The sequence below is a fragment of the Ciconia boyciana genome, chromosome 3, assembly GCF_034638445.1.
Source record: "Ciconia boyciana chromosome 3, ASM3463844v1, whole genome shotgun sequence".
NCBI lineage: Eukaryota > Metazoa > Chordata > Aves > Ciconiiformes > Ciconiidae > Ciconia > Ciconia boyciana.
Genome location: NC_132936.1, coordinates 539,537 through 558,295, shown reverse-complemented (window position 1 = coordinate 558,295; position 18,759 = coordinate 539,537). Strand labels below are relative to the sequence as shown.

The following is an 18,759-nucleotide window of genomic DNA, read 5'->3' as shown; positions in this document are numbered from 1 at the left end:
GGCTGTCGGGAGGGGCTATGGGGGGCCATGGGGTCCCATTGGGGGGCATGAGGGGGGTGGGGGGCCATGGGGAGGAGCCATCGAGTGCCATGGGGGCCATGGGGGCTATGGGGGGGCCATGGGGGGGCCATGGGGGCCATGGGGGCTATGGGGGAGCCATGGGGAGCCATGGGGGGCTATGGGGGGCCATGGGGGGCCATGGTGGGGCCATGGGGGGCCATGGGGGGCCATGGGGGCTATGGGGGGCCATGGGGGGCCATGGGGGCTATGGTGGGGCCATGGGGGGCCATGGGGGGCCATGGGGGGCCATGGGGGGGCTATGGCTATGGCAGGGCCATGGGGGGCCATGGGGGCTATGGGGGCCATGGGGGGGCTGTGGGGGGCCATGGAGGGGGCCATGGAGGGCCATGGGGGCTATGGGGGCCATGGGGGGCCATGGGGGGCTACGGCGGGGCCATGGGGGCCATGGGGGCTATGGGGGGGCCATGGGGGGGCCATGGGGGGCCATGGGGGGCTATGGGGGGGCCATGGAGAGCCATGGGGGGCTATGGGGGGCCATGGGGGGCCATGGGGGGAGCTATGGTGGGGCCATGGGGGGCCATGGGGGTTATGGGGGGGCATGGGGGGTCATGGGGGGCCATGGGGGGCTATGGGGGGGCCATGGAGGGGCCATGGAGGGCCATGGGGGCTATGGGGGGCCATGGGGGAGCTATGGCGGGGCCATGAGGGGCCATGGGGGGGCTATGGGGGGCCATGGAGGGGCCATGGAGGGCCATGGGGGCTATGGGGGGCCATGGGGGGCTATGGAGGGCCATGGGGGCCATGGGGGCTATGGGGGGCCATGAGGGGGCCATGGGGGGGCTACGGCGGGGCCATGAGGGGGCCATGGGGGCCATGGGGGCTATGGGGGGGCCATGGGGGGCTATGGGGGGCCATGGAGAGCCATGGGGGGCTATGGGGGGGCCATGGGGGGCCATGGGGGGGCTATGGTGGGGCCATGGGGGGCCATGGGGGGTTATGGGGGGGCATGGGGGCCATGGGGGGCCATGGGGGCTATGGGGGCCATGGAGGGGCCATGGAGGGCCATGGGGGCTATGGGGGGCCATGGGGGGCTATGGCGGGGCCATGGGGGCTATGGGGGCCATGGAGGGGCCATGGAGGGCCATGGGGGCTATGGGGGGCCATGGGGGGGCTATGGCGGGGCCATGGGGGCTATGGGGGCCATGGGGGCTATGGGGGCCATGGGGAGGAGCCACCGCTGCCGGGGGTCCGGGGTGACCCGGGGCCGCCCCCGCGCGCCTTTGTGCCGGCTCCCGTCGCCACGGCAACCGCGCGGGCAGGTGGCCGCCGCTGGGCGGGGTCCTGGGCGCCGGCCCCGCCCTGTCCGCCTGTCAGTCAGGCCGCGCGCAGCGCACCCTGCTGGGGGGTCCGACCCCGCCCCCAGCGGGAAAGACGGGAGGCGATTGGCCGAGGCGGCGGGCAGGCCCCGCCCCCTTCGCGCAGGTTTGGGTGAGAGGCGATCGCGGACGGGGAGCGCGGCGGGCGCAGCCGGAGCGGGAGCGCAGCGGAGCGGGAGGTACCGGCGGGGCTGGGCTGGGCTGGGCTGGGCTGGGCTGAGTTCCCTCACGCTCCCGCTCCGGCGGGCCCTGGCTTGTCGCGGCCGTATCGCGACGGGTGGGACAATCGCGACAGGTGCGTGTATCGCGACGGGCGGGGATGTCGCGACAGGCGAGGAGGGGGAGCGCCCCGCCACCCCCGCGCGGGGCGCCTCGCGGGCTATTGCGGGGCAGGAAGGTTGCGTGCGGCCCCCGCCCACGTACGGCGAGTCACCTGTCGCGACAGGGCGGCGGTGTCGCGACAGCGCGAGGGGCTGCCTCGGCGGGGCGTGGCGACGGGGCCGCCCCGCCCGAGCGGGCCCGGCTCCCTCGTCGGCGCCGTGTCGCGACCGCGCGCGGAGCGGCAGGTGCGCGGGGCGCGGAGGAGCGGGGGCCCCGGGGCGCTGCGGGGCGGCCGGAGCGCGGCGGCGGCGGCGGCGGGCGGGGGTCCCGCCGGGCCCGGCCCATTGTTCCGCGGGGGGCTCCCGGGCGGCCCCGCCCCGGCTCGGAGCATCCTTTGTGCTGGGCGGCACCGGGCTTTGTCTGCGGGGCCGCCCCGGGGCTGGCGGGGCCGGCACCAGCCGCGCCCCCGGGAGCCGCGCACCGGGGCCCCGCCGCAGCATCGCCGCGGCCGCCCTCGGCTCTTCCCCCCGCCCCGCCCCGCGCCCCGCACCGGGCCCGGGGCTGCGCCCCGCCGGCGCCGCGCCCCGCCGGCGCCCCGCGGCCCCGCTCTCCGCCCGGGGACCCCCGCAGCCCCGGGCCGGTTCCCCCCGCCCCGCCCCGCCCGGGCCGCCGGCCTGCCGCAGTGCCGGCACACCTGGGGCCGGGCCGGCTGCGGGCGGGACCGCGCAGCGGGGCCGGGGGATCCCGGCGGGCGCCCGGCTCCCCGCTGCCGCGGCTCGGGTGCGGCCGGGCCGTGAGCGGGTGCCCGCGGGGACCGGGCCCGGCTGCTCGCTCGCCCGCGGCCCCCTGGGCTCGGCGGCACCGCAGCGGCCCCGGCCCCTCGCCCGTGGGTCGCGGTCCCCCGGTCACCGCGGGGCAGAGCCCGCGCTCCCCGTCCCTGCCGGGGTGGCGGCTCGGTCACCCCGGCGCGGGGAGGGGGGGGGCGGTTGGCAGGGCCCCGGCGGCGGGGCAGGGCGGCCCAGGGCCCCTGGTGCCGCACCGGTGCGGGGACGCCGGCTCCCGGCCTGGCTGCGTCCGAAACGGAGCCGGGGAAGTGGCCGGGCTGGGGGACGGGGCGGGGGGGGGACACACGGACGTGGCCGTCGTGACCCCCATCTCCGTGGCGGGGGGGCGACGCCCGCCCGGCTGCCGCCGCCGGCCGGGGACAGGCGGTGGTCGCGGCTTGGTGTCACCGGCGGGGCCCATCCCGCCCCGGGAGGGGACGGTCACCGAGCCCGGGCCCCTGACAAAGGAGGGTCCCTGGCAGGGCCCCGGCGGGGCAGCCGCAGCCGGGGGGTGGGTGCCGGGCAGGGCGGGGGCCGGGGCTCTCGCCGGCGCAGACAAAAGCGGTGGGCGGCGGAGGGGCCGCAGCGGGCCGGGCCCAGGAGCAGCCCCCGGCCTCGCCTGGCCTCGCCTGGCCCGGCCTCGCCGCACAATGCGGCTCCGCGCGGCCGCGCCGCATCCCCACCGTCCCGGCACAAAGGCCGGGCCCGGCGGCCGCCCCGGCCCCAACAGGTGCCCCCCCCCCCGGCAGCCCCCGCCGGGGCAGGGGTCCCTTTGTCCTCCCGGGGTCACAGCTGTCCCCGCGCGCCCCCGCCCCGCCGGCCCCCACGGCTCGGGGCCGCCGGAGCAGCCGGCGGGCGCTGGGGGGGCCGCGAGCCCCCCGAGATGGCCGCGCTGCTTTGTATGCCGGGAAGCACCGCCGCGGCCCCCCCCGCCGCCTCCCGGGGCTCGGCCAGGCTGCCGGCAGCGCCCGTGGGCAGCCGGGCCGGGGGCCTGCGGCACGGGGGTGCCGGCTGCGGTGGCAGGGCCGGGCGGGGGGGGTCCCCGAGGACGCCTGCGGCGGCCCCCCCCGGTGCTGACGCTGCGTTTCTGCCCTGCCCGGGGAACCTGTCGTCTCGCAGAAACCTCCCGCCTGCCGCCTCGGCGAGCAGCCACCGCCTGCCGCCGGCTGTGCCACACCGCGTCGCGGCGGCTCGCCGGGGCGCGGGCGAGAGCCTTGGCGCTGCTGGGGAGGGCTGTGCCGCGCTGGCACCGCAGCATGGGCTGGGGGACGGAGGGGCAGAGTCCCGGGGAGCGCTCGGTGTGAGCTGGGGGACACCGGGTGTGACCCGGGGGGGGGGACACACACTGGGTGGGAACTGGGAGGAACCGGCGTGCCAGGCCGTCCGCGGCGGGCGGCCTGGGCTGGGCACGGGGACCGGCAAGCCGGCTGGAGCGGTGGCTGGTGGTGCAGGAGGCGGGGGGCGGCAGGGCTCTCCCGGGGCTGGGTGTGTGTGTGGGGGGGTGGCCGACCGGGTCCCCGAGCAGGGGGCAGGAAAGCGGCCCGGCGCAGCGGGGTGGGGGCAGCGCGGTGGTGACGGCGTGGGCGGCTCCGTGGTGGCCAAGGCCACGGGCAGCGTGTTGAGCTGCCAGCCCTTCTCTGCGCATCGTGTCCAGCCCACGCCGGGCTCGCCCTCGCCTGTGTCCTCGGGCGATGCTCCGTCCCCACAGCCAGTGCTCTGCCACGCTCTGCCACGCTCTGCCACGCTCACCCCCTTCCGGCACACCCATGGCAGCCACCCTCTCCCCCACCTCACCTGCGGGGCCGGGGAGCCCACCCGCCCGCCTGTGCCGGACCCCCCGAGTCCAGCTGGCAGCTGGGCCGTGTCCGGCAGCGTGGCCGTGCCGTGCCGGCAGGGCCCCACGGTGAGTGCCGGCAGGGACCCCGGGGCAGGCCAGGGCACAGCGGGGGCACCGTGACTTGGGGGGCACAGTCACCCAACCCCCGAGCTGCTGTGGGGAGCGGGGCAGGCGAGGCTGGGGCATGGCTGTGGGGACCCGTGCCCTCCTCGCTCCCGTCCCACCCGTGCCGGGCTGGCCCTGCCCGTGCCGCACGGCGGGGGGGTGCCGCGGCCCCCCTGGGAGCCGGCGCAGGCTGCCTCCCCGTGCGCTGCCGTGCTCCAGATCTGTCCGTCACGGCAACCCGCTTTCATCTCGGGGTGCCGTGCGCCACTTCTCTCCCACACCCCCGTTCCTGCGCCACGCGAGTGCCGTCCTGCCCGGCCCACCCTTGCCCTGGGGTCCTGGGGGGGGGCTTGGGGGGGAGCAGTGGGCCCCACCGCGGTCCCTCACCCCGCCAAGGTCGGTCTCTGCCCCGACATCTCTCCCCATCCCGGCTGCTGCTGGCGCGGGGGCTCGGCAGGTCTCCGGCTGGGGCTGTCCCCCCTCGTCCCCCTGGGGCCGGCAAGCGCAGCCGTGGGGCCGGGTGCCCCCAGCGCAGCCCTTGCACGGGGCGGGGGCTTCCCTGGGTGCCCGAGGCAGAGCCCGGGGCTGGGGGGTGCCGGCACCCGGCGTGCCGTGGCGGCCCGGCACGCTGCAGGAGGAGCTCCTGACGGCAGGAAGGTCGCTGCCATCCCGCCCGGGCCCCTCTGGGACCCATTTTCCCCTGCCGCCTCTCGGCAGCCGGCACAGCTGTGCACGGCGGCGGCATTCCCGGCAAGGCGAGGGCCGCCTTTCCCAGGAGCGTTCCCTGTGGCGGGGGGCTGCCCGCGGGACCCCGGCAGGTGCTCGCTGCGGTCCTGTGCCGGGGTGAGAGCAGTGGGACGAGGCACGGGCCGGCACCGGGCTTGCTGGCACTGCCGTGGCAGAGCCCCAGGGCACGAGCCGGCCCGGGAAGGGCTCCCGGTGCCCCCCAGCCCCGGCGCGGTTGTGGCCCTGCGGTGGGCGCAGCCGTTCGCCCTCCCCGGGCAGCTGCTCCTGCCCGTGGCGCCAGGAATGCTCAGCTGCCGGCAGGGCCCAGCGCAGCCCCGCCGGCCACCGCGGCTCTCCACCAGGTCCGGCGCGCGGGGAAGCCATTTGCTGCCGAGCCAGCGTTTCACCGGGCGGCGGGGAATCGCTGGCACGTGCTCAGGACAGTCCCTTCGGAGCAGTGCCCCGGCCCCAGCCCCAGCGCCCACGCGGAGCGGCGGCCGGGCTGTGGGGGCACCGGGCCGGCCCCTTGCCACGAGGGACCGTGCCGCCGCCACCAGCATCCCCTGCCCCGTGGCCCGGTGCTGGCCCCGGCGTTGCGGCAGGGGCAGCGTGCGCCGTCCCCGTCCAGGGACACCGCGGTGGGGTGGGCGCCGGGGCCCTGCTTGCCCCGCGGCAGCCAGGGCTGCTCGGCGCGGGTCAGCCGCAGCCGGCGCTGCCGTGGGCTTTGCCCCGTGGTCGTGCCGGCGAGGCCGGGCAGCGCCACGCTGCCCACACGCGTGCCCTGGCCCTTGTCTGGAGGAGGGGAGGCGGCACCGCCGGGGCACGGCCCTGCTCGGGCAGCACCGCTGGGGTCCCTGGGGGGGTGCCTAGGGGGGTCCCTGCAGTGGGGTCGCCGGGGGGGGGGCGGTTCTGGGGGGGGGTCCCAGCCCACCTCGTGCCCCCAGGGTGGGACGTGCTCCCGGGGTGCCCGCACAGCCGTCGCGTGCCGTCCCTGCTCAGACGGGTCGATGGCGTTTGACCTTCATCTACCAAATCGATTATAGATCGCGTCTGGGGACGCCCCTCGCTGCCGGGGGGGGCGAAGGCGGCGCTGGGGCAGCGTGGGGGGCTCCGGCAGAGCTGGCACTCTGCGGGGCCGTGGGGCAGAGGCCCCGGCGAGCGGTGCTAGCCCCAGCGCTCTCCATGCCGGCCCCAGCCACCCCACGGTGCCACCAGGACGAGGCGGGCAGCCTGCCCCAAGCACGGGCGCTCGCACCCCAGGGAGAAGCCCCGGCAGCGTCCCCTCGGCACGCACGGCACCGGCAGCCGGGGCTTGGCCCCCTCCCTCGCCCTGGGGTCCCTGCCCGCAGCCGGGGGGAGCGAGGGGGAGCAGCGCGCGGGGCTGGCAGGGGCAGGGGTCCGGCAGCCCCACTCCGTGGCTGGCTCCGGGTGCTGGGGCCGTGGGGCGGGCAGCGCCGGCCGGGGCACAGGCTCACGTCACCGGAGCAGGGGGGCTCGGCAGGGCGGCAGCCCCTGACCCGGCGCCCGGGGCCCCCCCCTTGCCGCGGATTTCCTGGGATAATCCAGTGTTGACATGGCCCAGGGCGGGGACGGGCATGGCGGATGCGCAGCCGCGGGGCTGCCCGCAGCCCTGCCTGCCTGCGCCGCGTCCCCGTGCCAGGAAGGGGGACTCGCCCCCACGGCGGCAGCACCGTGCCAGCCCGGGACCCCCAGGGGCGGGCGACGGGGGTGAGCCCCCCCCGGCCCCGGGGGGCTGCGCGGGACGGGGGCACCCAGCGGCCACCGCAGGGCTGATGCCTGTCCTCACAGCGCCATGCTCGCCAACGCGGCCACCATGCGGATCCTCATCAAGGGGGGGAAGGTGGTGAATGACGACTGCACGCTGGAGGCGGACGTCTACATCGAGAACGGCATCATCCAGCAAGTGGGCCGCGAGCTCATGATCCCCGGCGGGGCCAAGGTCATCGACGCCACCGGCAAGCTCGTCATCCCCGGCGGCATCGACACCAGCACCCACTTCCACCAGACCTTCATGAACGCCACCTGCGTGGACGACTTCTACCACGGCACCAAGGTACCGCCCGGCCGCGGCCGCCCCCGGGCGTGCTGCCTGCACGCTCTGCCCGCACCCCGAGCCCCCGGCGGGTGGGCTGGCTCCCAGCCTGGGGAGGGCTCCCTGCCCCCCGGGGTACCGGCGGGTGCCGCAGGGGGTCGGCACGGAGCAGCCCCGGCCGAGGGGGATGCCGGGCAGGCCAAAGCATTCAGCGGCCGGGCTCCGCTGGCAGGAGCTGCGTGGCGTGGGCAGGCTCGCTGCCCCGGCACTGCGGGCAGCCGGCTGCATCAACTCCCCGGCAGCCTGGCACCGTGCGCAGGCTGTCCCCGTGTCCCCATCCATCAGCTCCCCTTGCTGTGAGCGTCCTCCTTCCTCGCCGGGGCCGTGGCACCCCGTGCCGGCACGGAGCCCCTCCGCTCCCGCGGCTCCCTGCGTGCCGCTGGCCGTGCCCCCCATGAGCCGACGCTGCTGGCACGGGGCAGCGAGTGAAAGATGCCGCTTTCCGGCAGATGAGCCCCCGGCTCAGGCAGCTGGGAGCCCGGCTCCGCTGCCCGGCCACGTCTGCTGCCAGCCCCGGCAGGGCGAGCAGAGGGGTGGGCGCGCCGGCAGGGACAGTCCCTGCGGGGTTCAGCCCCGCTGCCCGCAGCAAAGGCGCTGCCCCGCGCCGGGAGCCCTCGGTGCCCGCAGACCCCGCCGAGGGGGATGCTCGTCCAGCTCCAGACCAGGGCACGGCAAGTCCGGGCCTGGCTTGGCCGGAGGCACCTGTAGCAGCGAGGCTGCCACGGGGACGCTGCGGTGTCCCTCAGCCTGGCTCGGGGCCCTCCCCGTTGCGGCAAGGGCCCTGCCGCGGGCCGGCGGTGCCGCGCACCGGGTGCCGCTGCCTGGGGATGTCGAGGGGCCGGCGCGGGCTTGTCCCGGGCAGCGCCGGGGCTGGCTGTCCCCAGCACCCTGCACAGAGCAGCCATTGTGCCGGGCTGGTGCCGGCTGTGCCTGGCCCCGGGGTGCCCAGCATCCCTGGGCAGGGGGCTCCGCTCTGCCGCGGCTGCGGCAGCAAAGGGGTGGGGGGCCAGGGCAGGCCCCACGCCGCGGCACAGTGCCGAAGGGCAGGGGGCCGGTGCAGCGACCGCGGGCACCCCGTGCCGTGCTTGCTCCTGACCACCGGCCCGCACCAGCCCGTGAGGGCCAATTGGTAAAGGAGCTTTGGGGATTAGCCGGGCCGGGTGAGCCGGGGACGCCGCCGGGCGCGACAGCACCCGCCCTGCTGCCCACGCGTGCCGCGGCGGGGGGGCTCTCCCTGCGGCCCCCATGCTGCCTGGCCCAGGCAGCCCTATCCCGGATCGGGCCCCGCACTGGGGGTGCAGCTGGGGGGGCTGCAGTGCCCGGGCCCATGGGGCAGCCCAGGCAGGGCGTCCTCCTGGCACCCCAAATCCCGTGGTTGGTGCTGGGGGGGGGCCAGTCAGTGCCCCGGCGGGCAGCAGGATGGGGCTCCCCAGATGTGTCATGCGCCCAGATGTGTGGCCGCAACCGGGCAGCCACAGGCAGGGCCGGAGCGCTGTGGGGGGGCGGTTGCACCCCAGGGTGATGTGGGGGGCTCCCTGCCGGCAACGGTGCCCAGCCCAGCGCCCGCGCCTGCCCGCGGAAACGCCGTGCCCTGAACGTGGCTGTCCCAGCCCCGCCGCCCGGGGATCAGCCCTGCTCGTAGCCGGGCAAGGATTAGTTGCCGCCCCACGGCCTGGGCAGCACCCGGTGGGGCGAATCCTGGCCCCCCGCCACCGCTGTCCCCGTCGCCCGCAGGCAGCCCTGGTGGGAGGGACGACGATGGTCATCGGCCACGTCCTGCCCGACAAGGAGACCTCGCTGCTGGACGCCTACGAGAAGTGCCGCAGCCTGGCCGACCCCAAGGTCTGCTGCGACTACGCCCTGCACATGGGCATCACTTGGTGGGCGCCCAAGGTGAGTCTGCCCGTGCCGCGCCGGCACAGCGAGGCTCTGACCCCGGCGCAGCGAGGCGGGTGCCGGGGCCGTGGTGCACGGGAGCAGCTGCTGCGGCCGGGGCTAATTCCCGGCCCCGCTGATCCCCTTAGCTGCTTGTTGGGGTGGGCTGGGCTGAGCCCCCAGGCTGCCTTTTGAGCTGCCTTGATCCGGGCTCAGCAGGGCAGGGGGTCCCCGCGGGGCTGAGCCCCTCTCTGGGGCGGGGAAGGTGCTGCCGCGCCGTGGCGGGGACCGGGGCGCCCGGGCACGGCGGTCCCAGCTTGGGGGGGGGGGACACAGGACCCCATCCTGCGGCACCGACCCCCGTGGGGGCCGGCCCTGCTCAGTGCCCGGACCCCGTCCCACGGCACGCTCAGCCCCTGCAATCCCCGCCGAAGCTGCCGGAGCAGGATCAGGCCTGGCTTGAGCCGGGCTGCTCCCGGCCGCGCTGCCGGGAGACCCCAGCCCCTGCGTACCCCACGGCCCGGCTGGACCTTCCGCAGGCAGAGCAGGGGATGGATGGGGATGGAGCGGGTGCCCCCCCCGGGTGCATCCCAGCACCGGCACACCGGGGATCCGGCCAGGCCGGGGCCAGATCACAGCGTGACACGGCAAGCAAAATCCCCCCCGCTCCCCCCCAGCATCTGTCGCTCCCCAGATCGCCCCGGGGTGCGTGCACAAATCCTGCATCTCGCGTCCCCGAGGGCGAAGTGTCGGTCCCTGCCCCATGGCGGGGGGGGGGGGGGGGTCCCATGGCTGCCCACGCACCCCAGAGCCACCGTGTCCCCCCCCCTCACCGCGCTGACCCCCCGTCCCGGCGCAGGTGAAGGCGGAGATGGAGACGCTGGTGCGGGAGAAGGGGGTGAACTCCTTCCAGATGTTCATGACCTACAAGGACCTGTACATGCTGCGGGACAGCGAGCTCTACCAGGTCTTCCGCGCCTGCCGCGATATCGGGGCCATCGCCCGGGTCCACGCCGAGAACGGCGAGCTGGTGGCTGAGGTGGGTGCTGGGGCCCCGGGGTGCCCGCAGGGGCCCGGCAGCGATGGGGCAGAGCCCCCCCCGTGTCACCCCCACCCTGACACCCCCCCACCCCGTTCCTCAGGGAGCGAAGGAGGCGCTGGACCTGGGCATCACGGGGCCGGAGGGTATCGAGATCAGCCGGCCCGAAGAGGTAGGTGACCGCTGGCGTCCCCGAGTCCCTGCACAGGCGGTGGCCCGGTGCTCCGGGGCATCCTCATAGCTGGCACTGCCCGTGCACCCGTCTGTGCCGTCCGTGCACCCATCTGCTCGCCATCTGCGCAACCGTTCGCACACCCATCTCTGCACCACCAGCACACCCGTCCGTGCACCAGCACGCCTGCCCATGCACCCATCTGCACACCCATCCTCGCACCACCCACCCACCCACCCATCGGTGCCACCGGGCCTGGCCCCGCACCGCGCCCCGGCTGGGGCGTTTTGCCGTGCCGTGCCGTGCGTCTCACTGCCCGCTTTCTCCGCAGCTGGAAGCCGAGGCCACGCACCGCGTCATCACCATTGCCAACAGGGTGAGTGGTCCCGAGCCGGGTGGCCAGGACTGCACCCCGCTGCCGGAGGTCCGTGCCGGGGTCCCCACCCGGAGCGAGCTGGGTGTGCCGTTGCCGGTGCGCGGTGGGCATCCCACCTCCTCCTGCGGCTGGGGCATCCCCCTTCGCTGCATCTGGGGGTGGGCGCCCCGGCTCCGTGGGGGTCCCCGCGCCCCGGTAGGGGCGCGGGGACCCCCCACGGAGCCGGGGCGCCGCAGGGACGGTGACACTGACCCCCTCTCCGCAGACCCACTGCCCCGTCTACCTGGTGAACGTCTCCAGCATGTCTGCGGGGGACGTCATCGCCGCCGCCAAGATGCAAGGTAGGGGGCCCGGATGGGCAGGACGTGGGGTGGGACGTGGACCCCCGTGGGTCCCGGACTCAGCGTGGAGGGGGGTAAAACCTCCATCACCCCCGGCTCCCCTCCCTGTGCTGTAGCTCTGCTCCCTGCAGCACGGGGTGTCCCTGCGTGGGAGGCTCCTACACGCGTGGGCACACGCAGGGACACGGGCAGAGGTGGCGGGGCACATGCGGAGGGGTGTGCGCACGCGGGCGTGAGCCTGTTGCGGGGTCACAGACACGGGGCACGCGCAGGGACGCGGGCGGACACCGACATGGACACGTGTGGGCAAAGGGGCACACGCGTGGACACGGACACACCCACAGACACGGGCCACACGCGGGGTGAATGTGGGCGCCGGGAAGGTCGTGGGCTCGAAGGGACGTGGGCGCACGCAGGGACGTGTCACGTGCAGAGGCGTGGACACGCACGGCACGGGGCCGTGGACACGCAGAGGCGCGTGGGCTTTTGCACGGACAGGGATGCAGGCGGGAACAGGCACACGGACGGAGGGTCACGTGTGTGCACGTGGGGACGTGCCCTTGGACACGTGTGCACGCGTGGGCCCACAGCCACCGGGCACCCACAGCTGTGCTCGCACAGACACGGGACCCAGCCGTGAGCACGCGCGTACGCAGGGGCACACACGTGGACACGGGGCTCATGCCCAGACGGGGGCACACGCTGCCTGCAGAGATACGGACACAGGCAGAGCGCACGCGTGCCCCTCGCACACTTGCCCATGCGCGCCCCTCCATTGCACGCCCGCCCCGCTGCCCCCAGCCCCACGCGTGTGCCTCTGCCCCGGCAGGGAAGGTGGTGTACGCGGAGACGACCACGGCGCACGCCACGCTCACCGGGCTGCACTACTACCACCAGGACTGGTTCCACGCCGCCGCCTACGTCACCGTGCCGCCGCTGCGCCTGGACACCAACACCTCCGCCTACCTCATGAGCCTGCTCGCCAAGTGAGGCACCCCGGGCACCCCACGCCCTGGGCACCCCTCCCTGTGGCCAGGCTTCCCAGCACCCCCCTTCCCCAGCTGCCACGCTTGCCGGTGCTCTCCCTGGTGTCCGGCATGCCCAGGCGTCCTGCCCCTGGGTGCCACGCCGTCTGGCTGCCCCGTCACCCCAGCACCATGCGTTCTGGCACCCTGCTCCCCAGGCACCCCGCTGCATGGGTGCCCCACTCCGTGGGTGCTGAGCTCCCTGGGCACCCCACTGCATGGGTGCCCCATCCCCTGGGCACCCCCCTCCCTGGGACTGAGCTCCCTGGGCACCTCGCTGGATGGGTGCCCCACTCCCTAGGCACCCTGCTCCCCAGGTGCTGAGCTCCCTGAGCACCCCGCTCCCTGGGTACCCCACTGCGTGAGTACCCACTCCCCGAGCACCTCGCTCCCCAAGTGCTGAGCTCCCAAGGCACCCCACTGTGTGGGTGCTGGGCTCCCTGGGCACCCCGCTCCCCAGGCACCCCACTACCCGGGCACTGAGCTCCCCAGGCACCCCACTCTCCTGGCGCTGGGCTCCCCGGGCACCCCACGGCATGGATGCCCCACTCCCCAGGCACCCTGCTCCCTGGGTGCTGAGCTCCCCGGGCACCCCACGGCATGGGTGCCCCATTCCCTGGGCACCCCGCTCCCTGGGCGCCGAGCTCCCTGGGCACCCCGCTCCCGGCTGCCTGCCCCGCCGCCGGCCGGCTGTGGCTGAGCCGCCCCGGCCGTGCCATCAGCAGCGCTGCCCGTCCTCCCGCAGCGACACGCTGAACATCGTGGCCTCCGACCACCGGCCCTTCAGCACCAAGCAGAAAGCCATGGGCAAGGAGGACTTCACCAAGATCCCCCACGGCGTCAGCGGGGTGCAGGACCGCATGAACATCATCTGGGAGCGAGGCGTGGTACGGGGCCCCGCACCCCTCCCCCGCCCACGGGCACCCCTGGGACGGGGCTGCCCCCCCCCAGCTCTCGGGGGGTGCTCGGCAGTGGGTCCTTTCCCCGGGTCCCACGGGACGTCCCGTGGGGTGTTTGCCCTCCGGCGTGGGGGTGGGCGAGGTGCTCCCCGGTGCAACCCAGTGGGTCCCAGCAAGGGGCACGGCCCCCGCAGCCCCCCGCCGCCCCCCGCCGAGGTGTTTGGGGGGTTCAGGGCGGGCAGCGCAGGGCACGAGGGACGGGGCGCAGGCAGCCGGGCGGCGCTGCGGGGCTGGGGCAGGATGCGGCCCGGCACATCCTCTCCCCCCCTACTCCGGCGGCAGGTCGGGGGCAAGATGGATGAGAACCGCTTCGTGGCCGTGACCAGCTCCAACGCCGCCAAGATCCACAACCTGTACCCCCGCAAGGGCCGGATCATCCCCGGGGCCGACGCCGACGTCGTGGTCTGGGACCCCGAGGCCACCAAGTAGGTGCAGCCGGGGTGGGGGGGCCGGGGAGCGGGCTCCCCGTGCCGCCGGGCACCCGCTCACCGCCCCGTCCCCCCGCCCAGGACCATCTCTGCCAGCACCCAGGTGCAGGGGGGGGACATCAACCTGTACGAGAACATGCGGTGCCATGGGGTGCCCCTGGTCACCATCAGCCGCGGGCGCGTGGTCTACGAGAACGGTGTCTTCATGTGCGCCGAGGGCACCGGCAAGTTCTGCCCGCTCCGCTCCTTCCCGGACTCCGTCTACAAGAAGCTGGTGCAGCGGGAGAAGGTAAGGGGGTGGCGGGGGCCGTGCCGGCGCTGCGCCGCAGCGTGGGGCAGGCCTGCGCCGTGCCTGGCTCCCAGCTGCCAGCGGGGACGAGGGAGGTGGCGGCCGCAGTGGTCCCAGCGGCGTGGGTCGGTGCTGCTGACGCCGGGAGGACGGGTCTGTGCCGCCTAGTGCCGTGCCGCCCCGGTGCCACGCCGTGCCGTGGTCGGTACCACCCCGGAGCATCGCGTGGCGGGAGCGCAGCGTGCCTCGTGCCGGGGACGGGGAAGGGCGGCAGCGGCAGCGTGCGGCCGGGGGCAAGCGCCGGCAGTGGCATCCCTGCTGGTGGGCGTACGATGGAGGACCCCCCCCCCCAGCTCCTGCCCTTCCCTGGGCCCTTGCCCGCGTGCCAGCAGTGCAGAGGGTTTGGGGACGGTCACCCCGCACGCTGCTGCGGCCAGCAGTCGTCCCGGCTCGCGCGAGGCACGTGCCAAGCGTCGGGGGGCCCCCCGTGCCCCCGCTGTCCTGGGCTCTCTGAACTTTGCTGGGTCCCCCCTCTGCAGCCCCCCCTGAGGTGGTCCCTCAGCTCACGGTGGCCCCGTGAGCACCAGGACAGGGACACGCGTGGCTGGGACAGGGGGGTCCCCGGGCCGTGTGCCCCCCTGGGCTGCAGGGCAGATCTCGCCCACGCTCGGCAGGGCTGCAGAAGCCCCCCTCCTCCTTCTCGGCCCCCCTCCCCGTTGCCCCCATCCCACGGCGCCGGCCCTGCACCCCGTCGCTGACCCGCTGTGGGCGAGGGGCACGGCCACCACCCCGCTGTCCCCCTCTGCACTTGTGGGTGTCCCGGGTGACACCCAGGTGGTCCGGCAGCCCCCGGCACCGGGGACCCTCCGTGCCCCCGCGCCGTGGGGGATACGCTGGGGGGCTCAACGTGGTGCTGATGCTGCGAGGGAAGGGGACGGCCGGGGGGCCCCAGTGCCGTCCTGGGGAGCTGGGAGCCGATGCCCAGCGCCGGGGCGCCCGGCCGGAGCTGTGTGCGGCCGGGGGCAGCGCCGGGGGTCTCGGGGCAGAGTCCGGCAGGGTCCTGCACGGGGCATGGCCTGCCTGCACGGGCCACTCCGAGCACTCGCCTGCGCCTCGCTGCGGGGGGGTCGGCTTGGCATCGCCGGGGGGACGGGGGGCGAGGGGCTGCGCCGCCGGGGTCACCCGCCTGCCCCTGCCCTGGCACCGCTCTGCACCGGCACCCCCTGCACCCGGAGCCCCGCAGCCCGGCCCGCATCCCGCTCGTCCCTGGCTGCACCCCTCCCCGCGCCGCGGCCCCCGCCCTAGCCGCGGCGTGCGTGCCCCAGCCCCCTCGCTTCCCCCCCTGCGCCCGGCTGATCTGCGCCCCGCTGTAAGGCAGTGGCACCCCTAACCCCGCCCGCACCGCAGGGCACCCCTGTGCTCCCCCCCCCGCGCCCCGGCCGCAGCCCCCCGCCCGCCGCAGCGCAGTGCCGCCCGGGCTGACCCTCTCTCTGCTTTTTCTTTCCCTTCTGGCAGAGTTTAAAGCTGCGGGGTGTGGATCGCACCCCGTACCTGGGGGACGTGGCCGTGGTTGTGCATGCTGGGAAAAAAGAGACGGGGACGCCCCTGGCCGATACGCCCACCCGGCCCGCCACGCGACACGGGGGCATGAGGGACCTCCACGAGTCCAGCTTCAGCCTGTCCGGTAAGAGCGGGGCCGCAGCGAGGGTCCCGGCAGCCCGGCCCCGCGCCCGGCCCCCCCCCGGGGCTCGCCGGCAGCCCCGCATCCGGCGGCTCTCCGGCACCAAATGGGCACTCGCCTCCCCGGGGGGTCCCCGCCGCCACCCCGGGGTGCAGCCCCCCTTCTCCCGGGCAGGGGGCCGCGCCGCCCCGGTGCTCCCGTGGCAGAGTAGGGAGCTGACCCATCCCCGGACCCGCAGCCCCTCCAGCCCTCGCCCGTCCGTCCGTCCATCCGTGTGCCGTCCGTCGCGTGGCTGCGCCTGGTGGGGCTCCGTGCCGGGCAGGGGGCGGCCGGGGCGGGTGGGACTGAGCCGGCGCACGCGTTGTGTTTGGCCCCGGTGGGCGCCTTTATCCCCAGGAGCGGGACCGGAGGGACGGGGGCATCCCCGCAGCTCCGGCTGGCGCCCGCCGTCCCACCCCGCAGCCGCCGTGGCGCTGCCCTGCGCCGGGCGGGACGCTCGCCGCGTGCCGTGCTCGGGCAGGAGCGGGGCTGGCTGCGTCCTGCTCCCTCGGCTGTGGCACTCCGTGTGGCACCCACGCTCAGCGCTGGCTGTGCCGGGCCGGCAGCCTCGACCGATGCTCCCTGCCGGCACCCCGCTCGGTGCTCCCGGCAGAGCCGGGGCCGCTCTGGCCCCCCGGGGTGGGACGCCGGGGCCTGGGGGGTCACGAGCATCCGTCCCCGCACGGCCGGTGCTGCACGAGGCACCGGTGCTCCGGCGCTCGCCCACCGCGTGCGGCACGGCCGAGGCGGGAGTGGGGCCGCGGGAGAGCCGGGGGGACGCAGAGCACCCGCTCTCCCCACGGTGCCGGCGGAGGGGTGGGAGCCGGGACCCCACGGGGCGGCCGGCCGCGCTGGAGGTGCCGGGGTGGCCGTCGAGCTCTCGCCCCGGCGCCAGTGGCCCTGATGTCCGTCCGTCTGTCCGGCAGGTTCTCAGATCGATGACCACGTTCCAAAGCGAGCTTCGGCCCGGATTCTCGCTCCCCCCGGAGGCCGGTCGAGCGGCATTTGGTAGAGCCGGGGACCTGTCCCCCAACTGAGGACCAGGCGCCGGCCCCACGCCGCCCCCCCCGGGACCCCCCTCCGGCGGGGCTCCCCTCGCACCGGGGGGCCCTGCCCGGCCCCCGTCCTGCCCGCGGGGCCGTGCCGGCAGCGTGAGCCGGCAGCCCTGCGCGGGGGGCCGGTGGCCGGGGGGGCCGCGGCCCGGCCGGCGGAGGGGACGGGGGCAGCGGGTGGGCCTCCCCCGGCCCTTTTCTGTTTGCACGTTGGGTTTGGATCAGTGAATTTTTGACTTGTTTGTGCATCACGTGGAAATACTCTGAAGTGGTTTGTGTCACTAGCGTTAGGGGAGAAGCAGGGACCCCCCACCCCCCCTTCTGCCCTCCCCACCCCCTCCGGCCCCCACCTCCTCTCCCACCCCGGCCCCACGCGGGACGCGCGAGCCCTTCCCACGCCCCGGCGGCGAGCGGCGTCGCAGCACGGACGCGCCCGCGCGAGCGTGGTGCCGGCCGCTGCGCGCCGGCACGCGCGCGTGCATCCCTCCACGCGGAGAGCGCTGGTGGGCTCCTCGCTGCCGCGGGCGCGCGCGCGCACGCGGGCGTCGCGCCGCGCGCGGTCTCAGTGAGGAGTTCATCGCACGCGCGCGCACGTGAACTCCTCGGCGGGTCCCCACGCGTGTCCCCGTCCCTCCCCGCGCGACGGTGGCCGCCGGTTTCACGCCGTGCCGGGAGCACCCCTCGCCCCTGCCCCTCCGCTCCCCGCCGCGGGGCTGCCGGGGACCCTGGGGCTGCCGGGCCCGGCGATGCTCCCGAGCACCCGCGGCGGGTGCCGGTGGGGTGCGGGTCCGGGTGCGCGTGGCCCCGGCAGAGCAGGGTCCCCGTCCCCGTCCCCGGCCACGCACTGGTGCTATCCGGCGGGTGCCCCGGCCCCGCTCCCTGCTCCCCCCCGCCTGTCCCCGGGGTAGTGTCAGATGTGAGTTGTCCCTTGTGCACTTTCCCCCTAGATGGTCCCTGTAGGTGTGCGGGGGGCCCGGGCGGGCGCAGCCCAGCGCGGGGGTCCTGCCCGCCCCCGGGTAGTTGCATATTGGCCGTTTTAGGAACCTGCGGTACGTTTCTGTTTGCTCATTAAAGACCGTTCTCACAGCGCCCGCCTCGACGCCTGCTTGGGGGCCGGCTGGGGGGTCCCGGCTGGGGGGAGGCACGCGGTGGGCTCTGCGTCACCCCCGCCTCCCGGCGCGCACGGCCGCGCGCCCGCGCCCCAACCCTGCCGGGGTCTGGGACCGTGCCACGTCCCCGCTGCGCATCCATCCGTCAGCCCCCGCCGCGCTGCCCCTCGGGACGGTGCCCCTGGCGGGGGGGTCCCGGCGTGCGGGCTCAGACCCCCCGCCCCGAGCCTGGCTGGGGGCAGGGAGCAGCGTGCAGCCCGGCACGCACGGGCGCGTGTGGGCACAGACACGCCGGGTCAGCCCCTGCCGCTGCCGGCCCAGCGCTGGCGGTGGCACTGACGCGCCCTGAGCGTGCAAGGGCGTGCAAGGACACCCCCGGGACAACCTGAATGTCGGCACACGGACCCCCACCACACGTGTCCCTTGACGGCGGCGGCTGCGGCATCGCTGGGTGCCAGCGCTCCGGCCGAGCGGCGTTAATTCAGCTGCAGCCCCGGGGGTCCCACCCGGGCGCCGCTGGCGTGGGAGGAAGCCCTGCGGGACGCCGCGGGCTGAGCCACCGGCACGCAGCCGCCGCGGCGGCACCGGGCCCGGCGTGCGGCCACCGGGCCGGGTCCCCGCAGCTGCGGCACCGGGGACGAGCGGGACCCAGGAGGCTGCTGGGAGCATCCGCAGCCCTGCCGTGGGGACACGGGGACGTGGGGACACACGGGGGGGTGTGGGGACACAGAGCTGGCCCTGCCGCCACGCAGCTGAGGGCATCCTGGCGGCGCGGCCGCAGGCAGCCGCCGCGGGTCACGGGCCTCCGCAGCGGGAGGGCGAGGGCACACGCACACGCAGGCACACGCGTGCACACGCTGCTGGGTCGCACGGACGCGCACATGGGGGGCTGCAAGGTGGGGATGGGGTGCAGGCGGGATTTTGGGGGGCGGGGGGTCTGTAGGACAGGGATGGGGTGCGGGGGGTGCGAAGGGTCCCGGGGCCCCGGGCTGCACCGGTCCCAACATCTCAGGGGTCTCTGGGTGTCCCGGGGCATCCCTGGGGGCTGCGG

General features: G+C 76.2%; 1 protein-coding gene across 2 annotated transcripts; it reads left to right on the top strand.

The window, feature by feature from the left end:
* The first annotated feature begins 1,523 nt into the window (after positions 1-1,523).
* Positions 1,524-17,649, top strand: DPYSL5 (dihydropyrimidinase like 5). 2 transcript variants are annotated; one of them, XM_072857686.1, is made up of 13 exons: positions 1,524-1,576; positions 7,020-7,284; positions 9,058-9,216; positions 10,058-10,237; positions 10,341-10,409; positions 10,741-10,785; positions 11,051-11,126; positions 11,956-12,112; positions 12,897-13,038; positions 13,393-13,535; positions 13,620-13,827; positions 15,343-15,511; positions 16,474-17,648. In XM_072857686.1, the coding sequence occupies exons 2-13, from the start codon at positions 7,024-7,026 to the stop codon at positions 16,557-16,559; spliced, it is 1,695 nt and encodes a 564-aa protein (XP_072713787.1). In that variant the 5' UTR covers positions 1,524-1,576; positions 7,020-7,023; the 3' UTR covers positions 16,560-17,648. The 2 variants fall into 2 exon arrangements, with proteins under 2 accessions (XP_072713787.1, XP_072713788.1); XM_072857687.1 differs by lacking the exon at positions 15,343-15,511 and having other exon boundaries at positions 16,474-17,649.
* Positions 17,650-18,759: the final 1,110 nt, after the last annotated feature.

Excerpts from the sequence above, each read along its gene's own strand:
- DPYSL5 (XM_072857686.1), top strand. The coding sequence starts at position 7,024 with ATGCTCGCCAACGCGGCCACCATGCGGATCCTCATCAAGGGGGGGAAG. Across the intron at positions 10,238-10,340 it reads ACGGCGAGCTGGTGGCTGAG|GGAGCGAAGGAGGCGCTGGA; the intron begins GTGGGTGCTGGG and ends CCCGTTCCTCAG. Across the intron at positions 10,786-11,050 it reads TCATCACCATTGCCAACAGG|ACCCACTGCCCCGTCTACCT; the intron begins GTGAGTGGTCCC and ends CCCTCTCCGCAG.